This window comes from Plectrocnemia conspersa, unplaced genomic scaffold, assembly GCF_051122295.1.
Source record: "Plectrocnemia conspersa isolate PC_06_02 unplaced genomic scaffold, ASM5112229v1 ptg000010l, whole genome shotgun sequence".
Classification (NCBI taxonomy): domain Eukaryota; kingdom Metazoa; phylum Arthropoda; class Insecta; order Trichoptera; family Polycentropodidae; genus Plectrocnemia; species Plectrocnemia conspersa.
In genome coordinates, this window is record NW_028277174.1 from 18,674,505 (window position 1) to 18,696,015 (window position 21,511).

The following is a 21,511-nucleotide window of genomic DNA, read 5'->3' on the forward strand; positions in this document are numbered from 1 at the left end:
ATATATTTCTTTTGGAAGGGTGTCTGTCTGCGGCCTGGCACCCTCGACAATTTTCCTAGAAAACTAGATTTGACACACGAGCCTTGCCTCATACCCTTTTCATTACTCGCTTTGACGCTCAAATAGCACGGTGTTGACTTATAAGTTTTAATTATTGTGAATAAATTATCAACTACATAGACGTGACTTTTGAAATATATTTAAAACGATTGTGATAACACAAATCTCTTATTGAAAATTAATTAAAACATTAGGAATCGCTATTGAGGGAAAACCATTTCGTGGTATTATATTTTAAGCTCAAATAACTCGCATATGATTTATCATGCAACATTGCCATAAAAAAATCCAAAAAAAGTTCCAGTTTATATTGTAAATTTTAAAGTTTATGTAAATAATTTTTTTTATTATAAAAAAATACATTCAAAATTCTCTTCTAAAATAAACCTTGCTGAAGTACTTCCGACTTTGAATTATCTGAGAGATACTAAAACAGAAGTTTTTCGTGGTAGAAAAAGTTGAAAAAACCCTTTTTTACATTATTACAAAACATCTACAACATTTTATCAAAATTATTTAGTTTATAATTTTTACATAAATGTTTTTCTATTACAATGTAATAAAATCGCATGATCAAAATTAACCTCACTAAAGATTAAATTAAAAACAATTTATCAAATCCGGAAGCTATATCAAACTTAAAAATTTTGCTGTTAAAATTGAATTAGAGATTTATTTGTCCCTTTATGTACGGAATTAAATTTTACAATACACAGAATAAGCAAATAAAGCAGGAATAGCCAAACTTAAAGCCCCGCGGGTGACTTGATACTAAAATTAGTTATGACGGTCTTTGAATTACCAGTTACGGAACTTCCCACCTTTCTAAAAATATAAAACAACAAACTTAGTTGTATAATTATCTTATAATGTAAATAATATCATAAAGCAAAACACAAATTATGTATCAAGGGCTAGTTCAGACACGGCAGAATCCGCATTTAGCTTATTTACATTAGCATCTTCATATTCGTTCATACCTATCTGCCGTGTCTGAACTAGCCCTAAAACTGTAATTAAAGAAAACTCTTTCCATTAAAAATTATTAAGTTAAAAGCCAGGTTGCAAATATTTAGAATATATTTTCATAAATTGCTATTTTCTCAAGAAAGTTTCAATAAGTATTTCAAATTTAAGTCATTTTATTTCCTATTCGTAGATATGTTGATCTTTACATTATAGGATTTTTGTAAATATCAGCAAAGCTGTAAGCGAACGACTTTAAGCGTTTCCACGATTTTTTTATTCCTCAAATTGGATTCGACAGATCATTAAAAATTTTCTTGGAAAGAAATAATGACAAAAAAAATATTTTAAAAACATGTTATCTAAAATATATTGGGGTTATGGATTTTGCGATATCTTTAGCTTGTGTCTAGAATAGTTTTTATCGTTTTGGAGCGACTTGTGCCGCTCCTAAATTCATACTCCTTTATTTTGTTTAAAAAAAAGTATTTTCTGATTTATATTTATTATCCATTTGCTAACAGTTAACCGACAAACATTAGCTACTTTTTCGATCTGCTACTCAACCGAACCTCTAAGTGTACCATAAATTTAAAATGTTAAATATAATATCGTACATAAAATTTCTTCACAAAAACCTAACTTCCCCAAAAAACAGGGGTGTCATTTGTGACAGGAAAATGTAGAGCCTTAACCTAAAGTTGGTTATTAAAATGCATATTCTTAAATGCGAGACAATAAGACGCTCCATATCAACAAAAAAATATTTTTACGTCTTCGAAAAACATTTTTGAATAGAATGTTTATAGGCCGTATCTACTACGACCGAAATTCACAGAATGTTATGATGTACTGATCCTTTATTATTGCTTAAGGCTTATCTCATAAGCTAATAATTATTTTTTTATTAAGTATATTTGTATAGACAATAAATTATTTTACATAAATTTACTGCTACTAATTTACATTCGTTGAATATTTTCTCTCATCTAATATTTTTTAAACGTTCAACAATAATTTGTAAGCAAATTTTAGCACAAACGGAGTCGCGTCAAAAAACTAAAGTCTGTCCCTTTGAATAATAATGTTTATTTTGAAAATACAGTGGCTAAACTACAGTTGTTTGATGTATTTCAGGTATAAGTTCCTTCAGCTCTTTTTATACGTACAAGAAATAAACGGAGCGGAACATTACCTTCAAAAGCACCCAATTTCTAGGTCCTTAGTTTAGATTCATTATTTGGGGTCGGTTTCTATGTTTTTTATATATGTATCATTGCTATGATTATTTTCAGAGTCGGGCCCCTTAAGAAGAATGAGCCCCAGAAACTTCTCCTCCCTCGTCTTGTTACGGGTACTCCAGGGGACTCGTGGGTACGCCAAGTTATAGTTACACGATCGTAAAAATCAAATAAATAATAAAAAAACAGCTGCAATGCATTCGGATACTCGTAAAAGAGTTAACAGTATTTTTTTTTAAATACATTTAAATTTTTTTTTATGTATTTATTTATATATACACGGGTATTAATATACACGCACTATTTTTTACGAATCATTTTATGGGTACGAGAGCATGATAGTTCCAATGTTCTAAATAATGCATATATCATCAGAATATTCATTCGGGTTCAAATACTTGACTAAAGATCGACGAGTTCAAATTTCAACTTAAATCCACCCGAGCTACTTTCGACGACCAACCCTAGACTACGCATTTTGAGCCACACCGTGACAATCCTGAAAGATCTAAACCCTGGATGACTGTGAACACACATTTGTGTCAAGGCACTTTATTATTATTGTTTTATATATTTTTAAGTGATGTATATAATACATTTTTTAATATCTTAATAATATTTTTTTACACTTTTTTATCATTAATTTAGTGGCAATTATTTCAAAGTGATTGATCGAATTAAATATTAACGCATAGTAAAGTTACTCTTCGTGATTGAAGCAAGTCTGTAGCGGTATTTTTTGTGACCCATGGGACAAAGTTTGGACAAAAACTTTCGGACGGCGTAGATTGAAGTTTGTCGAAACTAGGAGCCGATCCGTTCTTGCAAGACATCAGTGGGCAATTAGGGTGATACGACAAGCGGGCCATTTTATATTGCTACGTGGAGGAGGGCTTTACGTATTGGGAGCGATTAGCCGCGACACTCTATGAATAATTCAAAAGGTCAAGGGAGGCTCGTGGAGGGTGTCGGCTGAAGCGAGAGAGAACTGGCTGCATGATTGCTCTGCCTTATTACAACGTAATTTAACCACTGGAACATAACGGCGTATTTTATTGAAGATTCATTGAAAACGTGATTTCAAACTCGCAGATGAATTTTAAAAATCTGTATATAAATGTGATTTATTGAGTATGCATATATATGGTCTTTGACTTAAAGTGATTTTTATTCAACCTCAGTCTTAAAAAGAACAAATCAAGACGGCAGTGATAAATGTGTGTTGTTATTTATAACTAACAAGGGTAATTGATATTTATTTTATATTATTTTAACCTTTTTGTATTTTTTATATATAAAAAACCCCTTAAAACACTAAACTTCTATTTGTCAAATTTAAAAAAAATAATTAACTGTTTCACTAATCAATATAAAACTTAATGATATACATTTAATTTAAAATATTATACTAGTTGCAGCACGTTTTATTATGCATTGATAAAATTACATGTGAAAGAAAAGCTGAGTTATTAAATTGTACATGTTTCTATACTATGTTTCTTGTTGATATCTTGTTGAGAGGGAGTTTAAAAATTAAGACAAAAATAAGATTAAATTGGATTGGTTACAAAATGTTCCGTACATTAATATGTATAACATTCCTGTGATTTTCAGTATTCTGTTTTTTAACAATAAATATGAATTTATAACTAACAGATTTTATAAATATTCATTTTAGGAGGAGGGGTGTCATTGTTTTCTTGAGTGTGAGTGCGGCTTTATGTTGAATCAGTTAAATTAATGCGGCTTTCAGAAATAAAAAGGTTCGTAACACCTGGTATAGAAAATATTTGTATATGAATATATTTGTTTGATAAAACAAAGATCTGATTTATTTATTTATTAAAATTATAACCATCGTGACCTGACAGGCAAACCCAATGCGTCACGATAGTCAAAAGTACTAATACATCATAATACATAAAAATATAAACAAGACAAAACAACAGACACAAATCACCTCAACAGGTGTGCATTGTCCCATACGAACTGAACCAAAACTCCATATGTGCAAGAGAAAATGTCAATATTTCTATGGACAGAATTGAGCAGATAAATAGCCTTGGCCAGAGAAGAGTTGGCAAGTGCTCCAGTTCTAGACTTAACAGGCAAGAATAGTGGACGCGACCGAGAACTATAACCACCTTCAGGAGCCCACATTTGAAGCTGCTCGAGCACTGAAGGATTGTCTACGATGCCCTTGAGCAATTTCCAGAAGTGTTTAATTACATAAACACTTCTGCGAGTCGACAAAGAAACGTATCCCAGGGCTCCCAAAATAAAATCACTGGGAAACAAGAACGGATAATACCCGTATTCCTTCAAGTATAAATATCGAAGAAATTTACGTTGTACTTTTTCCAGCTTCAATTCATTACATTGATTCATTACGCCTGGGATCCAAATGATGGAGCTAGCTTCTAGTATGCTGCGGACTAGAGTATCATAAAGAGTGCGCAATACTAAAGTATTCCTGAAGTAACGCGCATTTCTCAAGATAAAACCGAGCATTTTTAAGGATTTGCTATGAGTCTCTGCAATGTGCTGGCTAAATTTCCAACGTTCTTCGAAAGTCACTCCTAAATCCTTAGTTGAAGAAAACCTTTCCAGAAAATATCCGCCTAGATGGTATGAATATTTTGCCGGCGTTAATGACCTTTAAAATGAAATTGTGTGACATTTCTTTACACTGAAAGGCAATTGGTTATAGCAAGCCCATTTCCATATAGAGTTGAGATCCTCCTGTAGGTCGAGGGAATCAGAAATCGAATGCATTTTCTTGTAAATTTTCAAGTCATCTGCATATAATAAAAAATCTGAATGCTCTATTGCTGTTTCTATGTCATTAATGAACAATAAAAACAACAATGGACCCAAATTGGATCCTTGAGGTACTCCAGTAGGGGTCTTATATCGTTCTGAAAAAGAGTTATTATACTTGACGAATTGATATCTATTGGTCAAGTAATTTGAGAATAGATTTATGAGATCTTCAGAAAACCCGAAATTAGATAACTTTTTTACAAGTAAAGCATGGTTAACTTTATCAAATGCTTTTTCAAAATCTGGGTATACGACGTCGACTTGTACACCAGAGTCCAATGATTTTGAAACATAGTTAGACAAAACCATTAGATTAGTGACAGTGGATCGAGATTTACGAAAACCATGTTGTTGGTTGAGAAGCATACACCTGCAATGATTAAAAATGTATTTATGCAAAACAATTTCAAATAATTTTGCAGGTGATGAGATCAAAGCTATTGGTCTGTAATTGTCAATCTGAGATTTGGGACCCTTTTTATGAATCGGAGTGACTTTTGAACATTTCCACAATTCTGGAAAACAAGAGGATCTCAAAATTAAATTAAATATAAATTTTAGAGGCTGTAAAATACCAGACTTGCATCCTTTCAGAATGTAGTCTGGAATAAAATCTGGTCCCGAGGTAAAAATGGACTTTAGTCTGCTAAATCCATTATTAATTTATCGCTACATTATTAAGAAAACATTAAGGGATTGATCACCTTATATTTTCCCGATCATACATAAGTCACAACACTGTCATTATTCTTTACTTTGATTCTGCTCTCAAAACTAGAACCTCGTTTTGGACTTAAGATAAACGAGAGTTCATCTCAAACTAGAATTAATTAGAGCCACACTGAATCGACTTAGACGACCTTCGAAGTCCGAAGCGTCAGATTTTGCTTCGGCCGTTAGATCTGGTAGATCTAAGTGATTACATTCAAGCTTCGAGGTGACTATGAGATTTTTACGACGCAGTAACAAGATTTTATCATAATAAATTTGATTATTAGAGATATTTTAATTTGTATATATTCGGACCTCATAGCCTCCAAAAATCGATATTTTTATTGTATAAACAGCGACATGTGCGTTATTATTACGTTAGAAAATACTTATTTAAACAAACGATTCCTCAATAAAAAGATGTGCCATAATTATTAAATGTGTAATATAATTGGTTTATATATTACAATTAAAATTTTATTTTTAACGCACTACTTTTGGTCTAAAGGCCGCAATGGTGGCAAACCTTTTAGACCAAAGTTTTGTTTTATTTTTATTTTGCTTCTGTGATTTAAGTGGGACATGAATATTTTTTCTTTAATTAATTAATTCTGTGGGTAAATATTAATTAACGCCGAACAAACTATCCCCCAAACACGTGTTACGCCTAAACACTATTGAAAGCTAAACCCCAAACATTAATCTACAAACCCACCGCGGCTTCAGATTCGATCTTATCCCGCTCCGCCGAGTGTATTAATTAAATTTCGACCAGAATGAAGCGTGTAAGTAAAAAGTGGTTAGGAAGCGCTACCAGAGAGCAGTGTGGACCTAATAAAACCTAAGTGTTCCTAGTACGCATGTATGTACTCGTAACACGTGACGTCGGCGTCGCGTCGGTTCAAAGCTATCCAGCTATCCCCAAGTTAATTTAGTTTGAAAACTTCAAGTTCAACACACAAGCGGTTTGGGCAAAGCTTTATTGGCCACCCCAGCCTCGTTTCAAGGCTTTCAATACATTTTACGGCTGCAAAGTTGGCGCAATATCCACTCGCGAGACCTTCGCCCTTTTATCTTGTCCGCCGCGATTCTATGATGAAGGCTTTTATGATGATTTTATTCAATCTACTACTTTTTTTCGTGCGGGTGACGCATTTCCCTCTTTTTGTTTCCTGTGCCAAATGCAAATTTCATTCAATACACGCACAACAGCACAGATGTACGAAAGACATGACTAAAAATAAACGAGAAGGGACAGCTGTCTATTATAGATGAAGATCTAGACTTATTTGTACAAAAGTCGAGACAAATTCTGCCATTTATCTATGTACATTTTGTTCAATTGTGGAAGCTTATATTGGATAGCATTGAGAATAATAATGATAAAAAAGTTTTTTTCATAATTGTTCATGCATAACCTTTTTTTGACTTCATTCTCATTTATAGACACGGAAATAATCACGCTAGGGATCTGTGATTTACACATTTCATAAAAATGTGACAAACAAATCACATTCCATAAAAATAGATTATGAAATGTGATAAAATATAATGATGAATTATTTATAATTAAAGCTACTCAAAAAAGTTTTTTTTAATCACCAAAAACATATGTGATGAAAGATATTTTCTTATAATTAAATTATTTTTTCGATGAAAACAATCTTAAGAAAATATTATCGATTCACCTTTGCATTATATAGGCAAGTTATATAACGGTAACATTTATAAAGTAAATCACTTACCGTGAGAAATACATATGACTGAACGACATATGGAAAGATCTAACTTTATCTTTATGTTATGAGTTGTATCGAATAAATTGAATTATTATAGTATTCGGTATGTAGTAGCTCTCTAAGTAATTATTGTATAATTTTCAACTCAGTAGACGTGATTTTTTATTAGTGTAAATGAAAAAACTTTTGTGCAATAATTTATCGTTTAGCATTGAAAATTCGTTCAATTGCATTATTACAAACCAACAAATTTTGCATGCAATTGCGATATTTCACACGGTTAGCGATCTATGCAGCCAAAAAGCAACGGCGCGGTTGCAAATCAGCGAGTCCATAACTTTTTATAACTATAAAATGGTCCACCGATTGCGCTGGGCAACATGGCAACGAAAAAATCAAAAGTTGGTCAATCGACGTGCCCATTGAACGTTCCATAATACATCTATTTTTTACGATATGCTCTGACTTCACGGTAGAACGATTGAGATTGCGGGTGTCGGATACGAAAGCAAATCTGTAATCTCAAAAGTATTGCCTAAGAACAATAGAACTAAAAAGTTCGACAGTAAATTGATATTAGTATAAAAAGGCAGTTCGTTGTCTTTCCAAGTATCAGTCATACGACAGCTTCTCTGGAAGAAACACATTTACCAAGTGTATAAATACATTAGTAGTTTATCAAAATGGCGATCCTTCCTAGAGGAGTTTTGCCTATTTTCTTACTTGCTGCTGTTTTGTTCGTGGCTGTATCTACTAGAGAGATCTCGAGAGATAAGCGTGAAGCCGATCAAGAAGTAGCCGCTAGCCATGGTCACCACTGGAAGAAGGGCGGTGGAAAGGAGCACCATGCCGATCATCACTCGAGTCACGGAGATAAAGGTGACAAGGGTTACAAAGGACACCACCATCACGAGAAAGGATCAAAGGGCCATCACGATAAAGAAGGCCATAAAGGACAATATTCCGATCACGGCGGTCATAAGAAGTCTCATCATGATGAAGGAGGATACTTCGGCGAACACCACAAGGGAGAAAAGGGAAAGAAGGGACACAGTTACGACGAGAAAGGATCTTACAAAAAGGGACACTCGACCAAAGGCAAGCATGAGATCCACAAATTAGACGAATTCAAGAAAAATAAGAAATTCTTCGATGAACACCATGATGCTGGACATCACGAAAAACACGGAGGATTCCATGAGTCGCATGGACACAAGAAGGGAGGATCGCACAAGGGAGGTCACCACAAGAGCGCTCACCATCATGGCGAAAAGGGCAAGAAAGGTCATCATGAGAAGGGATCCCACCACCACGATCACAAAGGACACAAGGGAGCTGGAGGACATGACGATCATTGGTCTCATCACTCTGACTTCGGCAAGAAGGGAGGTCACGAGGACCACAAAAAGTGGGGATACAAGAAGGGACACTAAACCCAAAGATATGCGCGTCACTCCGTTGTTATTGTTATGTTTGATTTTGTTCATTTGATTGTTATTGTATCCTAATATTTTTGTAAATATATATACATTAAAAAAAAGATAAATTGTTTAATTAAAAATACTTTATATTGACTAATATCTTATAAATCTAATGAATTTAATAAATTAGATTAAACATTTTAGAATAAAATGCCAAAACAAGCTCAGTATTTTTGACTTGCCATCTCTTTCTCAATTGTGAATAATGATGAAATGGATAACTCTCGAACTGACTGTGTTAATGCAAATAGAATATAAGTAAATTTTTAAAGAATTTCGTGGCTTTTCTTTAAAAACTGCATAACTTAAATGTTAGATCTTAATTTTGGCCTACTTCTGACTACATATCTATTGAAACATACAAACATATACATAGCACTCTCAAAGTCATATTTGATTATTGGTAAAAAAAAAGTAAAAAATATATTAATAAAGAGCTCAAAAATTTTAAATTAAAGATAAAAGGTAAAAAAACAACTAAAAGCATTCAAGATGATTCCACCTACGTTTATAAAATCTTTAATAGTATTTTCTGCAGCATGACTTTTTCATACTAAGCTCAGAACTTGAATAAGTAGTTTTATATCTTATTATAAATATTCTACGTAATATTTGACTGTATTTCTATATGTAAAAAAAATATACTAATAATACTGCTATTTAGCAGTATTTATTTTAAATTCCTAAGCATAACCTTTTACTTAACTATTTTTGTTAGATATTTTGAGAAGTAAAATGTAGTACATTATGAAGAGCTCTATTTTATACAAATAACTACCAGACCCTTATTTATCCAGCTTATTTTATTTGTGGATATCACAAAATCTTTGAAAATTCTATAATCTTATGATAAAATTAAGACAAAAGTGGCAAATATTAGAAACTTAGAAAAATATTAGAAAATAAGAATGAATGCTGCTTGCGCTTTTTTTAATTTAATTTTTGTATTCGCTCGTACATGATTTTTTTAAATAAATTATTTACAGATTCTATTGTACTAATCTATGTATGGATTTTAAAGAAAGTCAAGAGGTTTTATGTTTTATTGGTCGGCTGACCCCCACGTATTTCTGCATCGGGACCACAAAGTGGCTTAGTTGCACGAGTGGCTACTGCATCGCGTGCTCGTGCTCGGTAAAGTGGTAGCGAGGCGTGCTCAACACGCTTACTTTGCTCTTCAAGTCCTTTGGCTAATCTCTGGGAACATTATTATTTCAACCAGGGAAAATGGGGCAAGCCCTGCACACACACCCCTATTTGCGTACAAAGACACGCGTGCCACCGGGGCGCGCTATTTACTCGACACACGTTTACATTAACAATAAGAGAAAGCATGGGAAAATAATGGTAATTTGTAAACGTTGAATTTAGATTAATAAAACTTGTATTAAAGACTTCAAAATTGAAAATTTCAAACATTAGAGGATAGTAAAACACATTCTGTAATTTAATAAAAATACATTTATTACTGAATAAAAATATATTTATATTATATATACATTTATTAATCATAATATTGACGAAGTATTTAATCTTATTTGGAACATGAAAATACCTGATGTTTAGTATTTTTCAGAGGACACTACAAATTTAGAATGCTAATTTTTTTGTGTTAAATAATTTAAAAAAAATATTTTCTCTTAAGAACATTAAAGTCAATTTCATATGTGAAATAATAAATATTTCAATACCAAGACCATTTAGACCAACGGTTGACAAACTTTTTTTTAAAAGGCTGAAAATCCGGATCAGAAATATTTTAAGCTTAAGTGGCCAAAAAGCAAAATTTAATTTAAAAAAACGTAATTTGCTTTATAATTTACAATTTAAGTATCTCTCCGCGTATTTTATTTATTCCAATTTATTATGAATTTTGGCATTTATCGCAAATTGTTCAAAATGCGTATCTTTAGCAGGCACGTACGGTGAGATACATTCCTTTTCGCTCGCTCGCGTGCTAAGTGACGAGTGAGCAAGAAGAAGTAGGCGTGCAGAACGCAAGTAACGCACACCCTTATCTCTCGCTCACTCTCGTCGCTTAACACGCGAGCGAGCGAAAGAGAATGTATCTCACCGTACGCACTTGATCTTTAGTAATAAGCTTTATTTAATATAGCATTTTATCACACTAGGGTTCTTATTCGTCACTTTTTACCATCAAAATTTATTATAAATGGTCATCTGTAATTATCATTTTTTGTACATATTTAAAAATGTATTTTTACATATTTAATGCATAATACAAATATATTTCCAAACTTATGATCCTAATTGACTGTATCGTCACCTGAAAAACACATTTAGAGGACTATAAAAAATGTTTTCTTAGAATTTGTCTTTAAGCATATAATATTTTTGCTGATTAATCACTTTTAATTTAAGGTAAAGTGAAAATGGATTTTTAAAAATTAAAAAATATTTTGCACTTGTATCAAGAAACAAAAATCGCTGCTAGGACTGCAGTTTGAGCACAAAAAAATTAATCCGCCGCAATTTTTTGTAAAAAAAAAATATTTATTTTAATGACTCAATCAATGCCATTTGTCGTCGAAAGATAACCGCAATGTTAGTTTTATATATGAGCACTGTTTTGATTGTACTTTTAAGTCAAATTCATAAAGAAATTCTATGATATTTGCAGCACAGACAGAATATCCAAAGCCATTTAGTATTCGATAATAATAGCTAAAGGCGGGTTTTTTCTTTAGAAAAAAATCAATTCTTCTTCTTGTTTTAAAAAAATTCAACTAAACATTACCATAACTGAGCCATTGAACTGCTGTATGGTAGAGCAACTAAGGATATTCAGCTTCCATTTATGATAAAAAAGATACGCAACTGACGACATTTAGGTTCACTGTGAACACAACGGGTTCAATAACACGTGATAGTTTGAGATATATTTCACAAAGTACCTGCTGGTAAATAATCTTTTGAGAACCTTGTTCACAAGCCTCATATTTTTCTCCAATTAATCCTTAGCCCGTTCTATATTTAAAAAAAATATAATTTCAATTTATTATAATAAAAACTTAATAACATATAACTGCACAAGTCTTTAAAATACACCATACTGTTACTATTTTTCTCTTAACTTTTTATTATATAAAATATTTGCTATTTCGCAAAGTGTACTTGTTATTCAAAAAACATGGATTTATACGCGTTGAGAGTAGAAAAAAGTACTAGATGAAGGTATAGTAAATCTTTTGAAATCGTTTGCTTTGCTTTCAAATTACCTATTGATTTAACTAGGATTAAAAAATGTTAAATCTATTCCCAGCACGCGGACCGAATTGTGGTTACAGAAAAAAGATCTATAACAGTTTGCTCATTCCATATCACTTGATTTTAAAGATTTTTTAAGTAAAGGCAAACACTGTATTTTTAAATAGCTGACGTTTTAGTTCCTACTCCACTATTGCTCCTATGTCAATGTTAACGATAAAAATTACGACGAAAAAAGAAACCGTATTCAATATAACAAAATAAGCTTAATGTACTTAATTAATCAAAGCAACCATCATAGGTTTTGGCGCACAAACGATACAATAGAATTTACACATCAACAATGATCTCTTATTTAAAAATAAATAAATGAAAACCTCAGTTTTTTATTTTTTTTAATGCAATTTTAGGACAGTTTTTCAATATGAAAGAATTATACAATACATGCCTTTTTATATTCGATGATAAAATAGTTTTAAATGAAAATATTATGGCTGTATTATAGCTTAAAAGTTTTTGCGTCAATGCAGATTTTTATGTTTATAGAATATCAGCAATGCATGAGCATTAAAAGAGGAATATATTACCTAAGAGTTTCATTAATATCGCACATAAAACTTGTTCTTATAAAAAAATCGTAAAAGCGTTAGGTAAAAATGGATTTACATTTTAATATTACACGTCAAAATTTCCCTGATTTTTTGACGCCACGTTGAAGAAAGGTATTTTTGTTGATCAACAAATATGCAATGTATTATATGGTAAAGAGTTCTAAAATCATCTCACTACTGTTCAACTAACCACATGCAAATTTAGAAATTGATCTCTCAATCTATAGTTAACTGTGTTGATTTAATCAACTAAAACAGATTTGTTACAAATTGGGTGCAAAGTTGGCACAAACGATTATTTTTTCATTCTCTTTCTGGGTAAAATTGTGGCTGTAAGCGACGAATTAAGAGAGAAATTTAATCAAAATAAACCCATCATTGAACATTGCTTTTATAAAAAATGAAATGCCAGCATTACAGCTGATTACTGTTGGTATGAAAAATAAGCATTCATAATTACAGTTTTTTTTTAAAGGTTATCTTAATATATTAGCATTTTCATTATACAATAAAAATAATTATACTCCTTTACACAGCTACATTAATCCCATATATAAAAACAATAATATGAAAATATTACTTCTAGGAATCAATGTTTTTAAATAGCGCGTAATACAAACACAGGTAAATTTACAGTGATTGTATAATACATGAAAAAAGTGAATCATTATTTCTGCTCAATTTATACATATAAATGATATTATTCAAGCATGTACTGGGTAACTAGCCATAGTTTTTTTTTAACTGGCATAATTAGACAAAATAATGGTGTCGTTATTCTGATTTACTAAGGACAATAAAAACCTATTTTTAAAATCAAATAGTCGTATTGAATAGCATAGCTACAGAAAATTAACTTTTTAATATTTCAGGTAGAAATTTTGAATCAATTTAAAGAAAGGTTTTTGATTTTAATCAGCTTTATGTAAATATGCAAACTTTTAATTTTTAATAAAAATGCTTTTTTCAATTAATATAAAAAAAATAAAAATAACAGGTATTTTAACAACAAAACTACGTTATCTATGGATATTAAAGATCATGTGTATGAATATCTGTACTATATAATAAACTAGGTAAATTTTTTGCACAAGAAAAATGGTTTTAATAAATTAAATCAGTGTTCGGCAAACTTGAGGTTTATGAAAAGTATTAAAATGCACAATTTTTCAGCAAGAAAAAATCAAATCACACTTTTTAATGTAATACCTAATTATCAAAAATGCAGTATCATTTATTACATAATATACGAGGATTTACTGAAACAAATATTTTTCTATAATTTTCGCAACTAAATTGCATGCCTTATTTGCGTTACTATAAAGAACTAAATATGTTTGTTAAAACAACTTTTTTATTATGGAGCAATAAAATTTGCAGTTAATGTGTCAAATTTCTAGGTTATCGCAACATTTTTTTCCCACAATATCAATTCCATCATGAGTTATAGAGCTTCTAAAACCATTAAACTGTCAATGGTGATCAGCTGGGTCCTTTGCATATGAAAGTAGAAAATAGGTCTGCACTTGTCAACAGAAATCGATGAGTCTTACAACAAGACAATATGCGTCCCCATGTAACGAATCGATAACATCAAAAATTTTTGCTGAAAGGTTTTATGTCATCCACCTTATTCTTCAGACTTTGCTCCTTTCGACTACCATTTATTTTGAACGATGCAGCACTTTCTAGATAGACAATGTGATAAGGGGTCTATCGAATTTTTACGCTAAAAAATTACCGAGACGTGGGACAAGGTTATTTTTTAAGGAACTTACATTTTGAATCATTAAAATAAAAATTAACATTAAAAAAGATTTGTTGCTTCTATTTATAAAACACATTTATCTTGGGATTATCTTAAAGATTATAGATTCAATTTGAGCATAGTGTGAATATATTTTTTTTTTCATCGTGGCTGACACCACGTAGTTCCACCATTGATTGTTATCCTTATATACGTTAGTTTATTTGTTAGGCTATTAAATTTACAATTTTTAGACATCGATGTCAATAATAATTTTGGAGATTTGCCACCGGGCACGCGCGTTACAAAATTCGTTTGGCTTAAGAGATTCTCGAAAAGTGGATACGAGATATCTATATTACATATATGCACACACACACACACACACATACTCACGTGCAGTATATTTAAACGTATAAACGCGCGTGTGTGTCTGTATAATTTTTTCTTCCTCACATTTCCAAAGCGGAAACGCCGTCGTACGTGCCACTGTGATATGCAAATCGGCGAAATTGAAATTCGTGGCTTAGCCAAGTGGCGTTTGAACCGAAAATGATTACAGGGTATAAAAACCTTATCGCAAAACGTTGCTGTGGTGTGGGTACGTATGTATTTTCGTCTCACCCATACCGCCACTTGTGGATTTTGGTAATTGCAAGGTAACGAGACCTCTTAGTGCCGAAACGGTAGCTTTGGCTAGATTCGATCGAACGGATCGAATCTCACGCGATTCGAACAACAAACTGTGCTTCATTATTCCGACAAACCCCACCCCCCATTTGCGACTACGATCGGGAGCTTAAAACTATAATTGAATTTTATTCCTAGTATATAATTTATTAAAAGAAAGTGCTTGAAAATCTGGTTCAACTAACAGCGAAGCTAATTTAATTTAGTTAAGAAAAGTAACAGTAAAATATTTTTAAAAAATTCACATCTAATATTGTTATTTTTACATAAAATGTGGCTATGGGTATAATAATTGGGCACATTCACAAGTGCATAATTTGACCCACAAAATTACTATATTTTATCACAACGTGAAATGATTCTGGAAGGAACAAAAAAGTTATTTTCTAGAATGAACAGACGAGAATCGTAAATTCATCCAGCGAATCGGTCATTGCAGATTAGTTTGCACATACATTTGCATTTCAAATACTATTTGTTTATTGAAAGACATGTTATTAATCAATACATACATTATATATATATATATATATATATATATATATATATATATATATATATATATATATATATATATATACTATATTATCTTAAAAAATTGTTATTACTATTTAATATACTTAAAAGACAAAGAATATTTTTCATAGAAAAATGTGACATATTATTTAAGAGTCTAATAGATTAAATTCACCATGAGAAACTTTTTATGAAGCAAATATTTGTATTTATTTTATATACGTACAGTGTACATAGGGGCTGATATTGAAAAAGCTCTGAAAGGTCTAGCGACACCCGTGGGTGGAATTACGTTTCTATGGGGATGTCCCTTCCGCCTTAATTGCAAAACTTGGTGGCAGTTTTGGGAGTAGATTAGGGATCAAATCATTAGTCGCACGGCGTCACTAATCGTTTTTTGATATAGGCAACCATTTAAAGTTTTTGATTGTACAATTAAGAAAATATCCGCATTAATTATTATGAAGTTGCCTTCGGAGAAAGTTCTAGGTATACTCGTTGTACATATAGGACCCTTACATCACTATTGTTATTTAATGATTCTAACTATAATATTTTATTTTTTTATAATATCAAATAGACAATCATTTATTTACTAAGATTTGTTTGATTCATAATAGCAACACTAGATTACAGCCTAAAAGTAAGTGACGTTACTATTGTATATACACAGCAATTGTTACAAAAATTAAAAAAATACATAAACTGCCGAAATTTTTTTAACGTAGTATTTTAAAAATATATAATAAATAAAATTAAAATATTCAATATTTTAAAGGCGATTTAATTTGTGACAATTTTATAAATTTTTTTTTTAAATATTCTATGTTATGAAAGTTAGGTTACTTTGCCATGTAATACTATTAATTTATTACATATGTTCATGAAAACTTTTACCTCACATTTTTGATAATATTTGAAAAAAGTTTATAATTTGAAATGTAGTCAAAATAAAAATAAACTAAACATAAATTTAAAAACAAGAGAGCTCGAGGCTTTTGAGTCATAAATTATTAGATACTAACTTTTTATTCGAGGGTGATATATGGGATCACGTACTAAGTGCGTACTCTATTACAAAAAAATATTTGTCAGAGAATTCAGCGTAACTTAAGCATAGGATTTCATAATGAAATTTATGTAAAACGCTTTTGTGTCAAAATGTACTCAATCGAAGTCGTCGAAGGCTTTCAAGTCCCAAAAAAGTCAAATTTACAACGGCGACCCTAAGACTTTAATTGAATTCGGATTCAAGTTATTATTTTGAAAATAAATTGTAAGCGATTCGCGAAAGTGTCTTAAAAGCTCTTTTGTAATACTTTCTGATTCCGGCAAAGTTCATAATTGATCCGCGGGGTATTCGCGATTTTTCCTCTCATCTCGCGAGTAGCACGCAGCATTATCGCGGCTTTAAATATGTTCTAAATAACTGCTTTACATAACAAAGTTTGTTTTTGAAATACCACACGCGTATAATATATAATACGTAATAAAGTATTATTAAAGTAATTTCCAGCCCCCACCACTGTTCCACGTGAAAGCTCGCCTTTGCAAGTTGCCCCCTGCGGCGAGAGATTCGCGCTCATAAATTTTGCATGAAAAATGATTTTCGCAAAACTTTCGCAACTCAAACGTAAAGGCAAACAAATGGCCGAAACGAATTCATTATTCATTATGAATTTTTATTTGTGTAACTTCGGACCTCGCCGGATAATGTTCGCGGGGTCTCTGCCGACCCGTCTCCCTGTCCCCTTGGTTCAAACGGCGCGTATTCGACGGGCCGCCATTAAAAAGGCTTTGTCGGAATTCAATCACGCCATTTTAAGTTTCGCGAAATCGCCGAGGGTCGAAGGGAACGTAAATAATTTAACGATATCATTTTTTTACTTCAATTATGGACAGTATTTATAACTGTAATTCTATAACTTTATAAATAGTTTTTTTATAATAATATCTACATTTTTATTTATGTAAATTAAATAGTAAATTTGAATCAAATTAGCTTCGATATGTTTTTAAAAATATAAACGACTGAAAATTCATCCCTAACAATTTACACGTGAGTCATGAATGATACTTGAATTTTAATAAAATTTTTTGAAGCAGAAAGTTGATCTTATTTAGACCTAAAAAACGTTTATGTGGGTCGTAAAAGTCAATGCGAATTCAGATGAACTCTCATGTGTCCAAGGTCGAAAGAATCTGATATCTCGTCTAGTTCATGATATCCAAAATAATTGCCAGAAAAGACAAGGCATGAAGAGCTATTATAGCATCAGTTGCAGTTTAGCCACCCTTAAGGGTGTACATATTAGTTTTTTAAATGATAATATTTTTGAGTGATTTCAAAGTTTAATGAATTCTTAATTTGATACATATTTTTATTCTTTTTTATTTATTAATAATTATAATTATTCGAGAAGACCTTATTATTAATAATTTTTATTTAGTTATAATTATTAATATTTTAGAAGACCTTATATGAAAAACATTTTCACAAAAATATTTTTTTAGAAGAGAGGGTAAAAACAAATTTTGTTCACAGTCAGCAAGCGCTAAAAGACTAACAACACGGGTTTCGTCCACGTCGTTCTACGGTTACTAGCTTCACACGGTGACAAAATCCTTTGATTCTAAAATCCAGGTTGATTTTTAAAAAACATTTGACAAAGTTTGTCATGAACTACTCATTAGTTCTAGAACGAACCTATAAGCTTTCTTTCGAGTCAATTAAATCAGTATGTAAGCTATGGAAATCGTCGCACCGATTAGTATATGCTTATTCTAAAGTACCACAGGGATCCATTTGTCTTTTGCTCTTCATTAACTATATACATGCGGAAAGTATTAACTGGAAATATATATTATATACTGATTACGTAAAAGTATTTCACAGTATTCGCATTTTGATTCACTCTCTTTACAGAAAGAGCAGGGCGCAAAAACAATTATTTCTTCTCAGAAGTCAAAAATTCACGTCAAAAGTAATAAAATCACGTCAGTGCCGTCGCAATGGGAATTCACTGTGACGGCGACGGCACGATTTTATTGCTTTTGACGTGGACTTTTGACTTCTGAAAAGGGATAATTGTTTTTGCGCTCTCTTATTGGTGAAAAATTCGGTTTAGTTGTTCCTTAAATCAACGCCTTTGATTTGGTTCTGAACCCTTTTTAAAAAAAATCGCAAATTTTTAATGTTACACGAAGAACATAACTATAAATTTAAATACAAAAATGGCAATTCAGGCTGCGAAAGCATATACTACTACAACGGTTACGGCACGATTTTATTGCTTTCGCCGTAAATTCTAAGCAAGGACGTTATTTAAGGAGTGAGGCAGGTGGGAGCATTTGCTTCTCTACTTGAATTTGGCCAGAAAAATGCATGTCATTTAATGCAATATACTGTAAATTAAATTCGTGTGTTAAGAATATTTGGAATTTATTATTAATTTAAAGTATGTTTTTTTAATCTAAAAATAACATACGCTATTAATACTCGGTTTCAATCGTTCCAATAGAAGCTTTGAATTGACGATGATTCAATCTATTTCTGTGAATGAAATTTTCTGTTTGATAACTGAGCTTCCTGATCGTAGTTTTATATTCGTTTTATTTTAAATTGTATAACTATGTTGACCCTTCAATTTAATTTCAGTTACTGATAAAAATGTAATTTAAGTCAATAACAGTTTTCTATACATAACCAAATATATATCCAGCAATCAGTTACATATTTTTTGTATTTACAGCTCATATTAAGTTCTCTAATGTAACATATTATTCTACAAATAGGCAATTATATCGTACTATTATATAATATAAAAAATCTGACTTGTTTAACACACTGTGGTAAATATCTAAAAATACTATTTATTGATAAATATTTGTAAGATTATTTTTTATTGTAATATTTATTAGACTTTACTCAAACAAGAAACGTACAGATATCAATAATCGACGTCTGCGCAAAATGTGCGCACTTTTCAAATGTCACGTATCTCACCTGATACGATACATTTGTATACGATTGGGATTTGCATTAAATTATATATATCTGATAAGCATTTCTGAAGACAAGATTTACATTGGATAAGAAAAGCTTCTTTCAAAGGCGTACATGTCACACATACACACACTTTGTTATTCATTATATAAATAATACGCTAACTGAGAGCTTTAATAATATTCCAACGTCCATGAAATATGATACATACCATTATTTATTAAATAGAAATTGATGCATTTTTTAAACACATATATATAATTTTAATTATGTGTATATTACTTAAAACATAATTTTATTTTAAAAACAAAATATATAATGGTAGCTAAGGGTTAAATGAAAAATAACTTCAATCTACATTTTTAGTGCTCAAACTGCCTTAAAGTATTGCGAATGCAAAACAACAAAAAAGTCGTTCCAGAGTCCATTTCTGTACTTAACAATTTCCTGCGGGAGAGCTCACACTTGGATGCATTCAGTTAGTTGACGTGTTTTGCTCCAGGGATTTCTCAACAGTGGCTCGGGAAATTAAACTTTATTTAATAATAATATACACATACAATCTAAATAAACAATTGTGCAAGTACATCATAATGCAAATTATGTTTTATTATTATTTAAATATATTTTTTTTGTACTTAATAGAAAATTTATTAAAAGTTTGAGCTTCACTGCCAATATACACACCGAGTAAATTTTAAAGAAACGGTTTTACCTATACAGTGGCAGGATGCAGCCAATTTGCGTCAAAGAAAACGATACGTTACTTCACATGAGTTTTTCCAACAATGACGCCCTTTGCCGATGGATTGTTAAAGGAAGGAAGTTCACTACAAAATTAAACAAAATAAAAATTGTACTAAACACCATTTTTATAATAACAAACACCTTTTTTATCACATTGATTAAGATTAAACTCGTAAATTTTTAAATTCATAATTAACAATATAATTTATTAGCGATAATGTAATTTGGTGTAACGTATTAAATTATATTTTATCATAACAATTTGTACGTAATCAAATTAACGTTTCATTATATTTTCATGTGAACTTCACATAACTCAGTATATTTATAAAATACAGGTTTTAACAGCTGTAATATAATCATAATTTCAGCATTAATTTCATTACGGAGTATTTATTCTAAATATATATTGTAGGCTATTCTTAATACACATATATACATTGTGTTAACATCAAATCAATATATATTAATTTATTATATATTTAATATGAGATTTTTTATAAGAAACAGTAATAATTTATTAATAAACAAAATGAAATAGATGTATGAAATACATATTTATAGTAAAACATTTTTTATTAGCCATTATCCTTATCGTGGCAATGAACTGTTTATTTTATAAAAATAATATATTTTGCTGCGGAGAATAAACTCAAAATGAATTATCTTTCCTGTTTAAGAATACTTGCAGAGATACTTTGAGGTTTAAGATTTTTTCCATATTTTCCCTATTATCTCTAATAATTGTTCGACAAAAATGCGAAATCAAAAATTTTATTTTTTTTGCTTTATTTTTGTTAAAAATTAAATTTATAATTTTTTTATTGTTTTACAGCCGCTGCAGTTTTTATACTGCTGCATAAAAAAGGGTGGTTAAGAATTGTATGGGAATCAGCAGATTGCAAAAATGTATGGGGGCTATCTACACAGTTTTTTTTTTCATCA

At 30.9% G+C, this 21,511-nt stretch overlaps 1 protein-coding gene and 1 long non-coding RNA gene across 2 annotated transcripts; one reads left to right on the forward strand and one right to left on the reverse strand.

Annotated features, from left to right (window-relative positions):
* The first annotated feature begins 1,931 nt into the window (after positions 1-1,931).
* LOC148230813 (uncharacterized) lies at positions 1,932-9,515 on the forward strand. Its single transcript, XM_088194430.1, has one exon. It carries the CDS (start codon positions 8,224-8,226, stop codon positions 8,971-8,973), a length of 750 nt encoding a protein of 249 aa, XP_088050556.1. The 5' UTR covers positions 1,932-8,223; the 3' UTR covers positions 8,974-9,515.
* Positions 9,516-12,116: 2,601 nt separating this feature from the next.
* On the reverse strand, positions 12,117-14,931 carry LOC148230814 (uncharacterized). Its single transcript, XR_015810956.1, has 2 exons — positions 14,102-14,931; positions 12,117-14,069 (listed from the first exon to the last, which is right to left on the reverse strand). It is a non-coding gene; the product is annotated as an uncharacterized LOC148230814 (long non-coding RNA).
* Positions 14,932-21,511: the final 6,580 nt, after the last annotated feature.

Coding starts and splice junctions, on each gene's coding strand:
- LOC148230813 (XM_088194430.1), top strand. CDS start 8,224: ATGGCGATCCTTCCTAGAGGAGTTTTGCCTATTTTCTTACTTGCTGCT.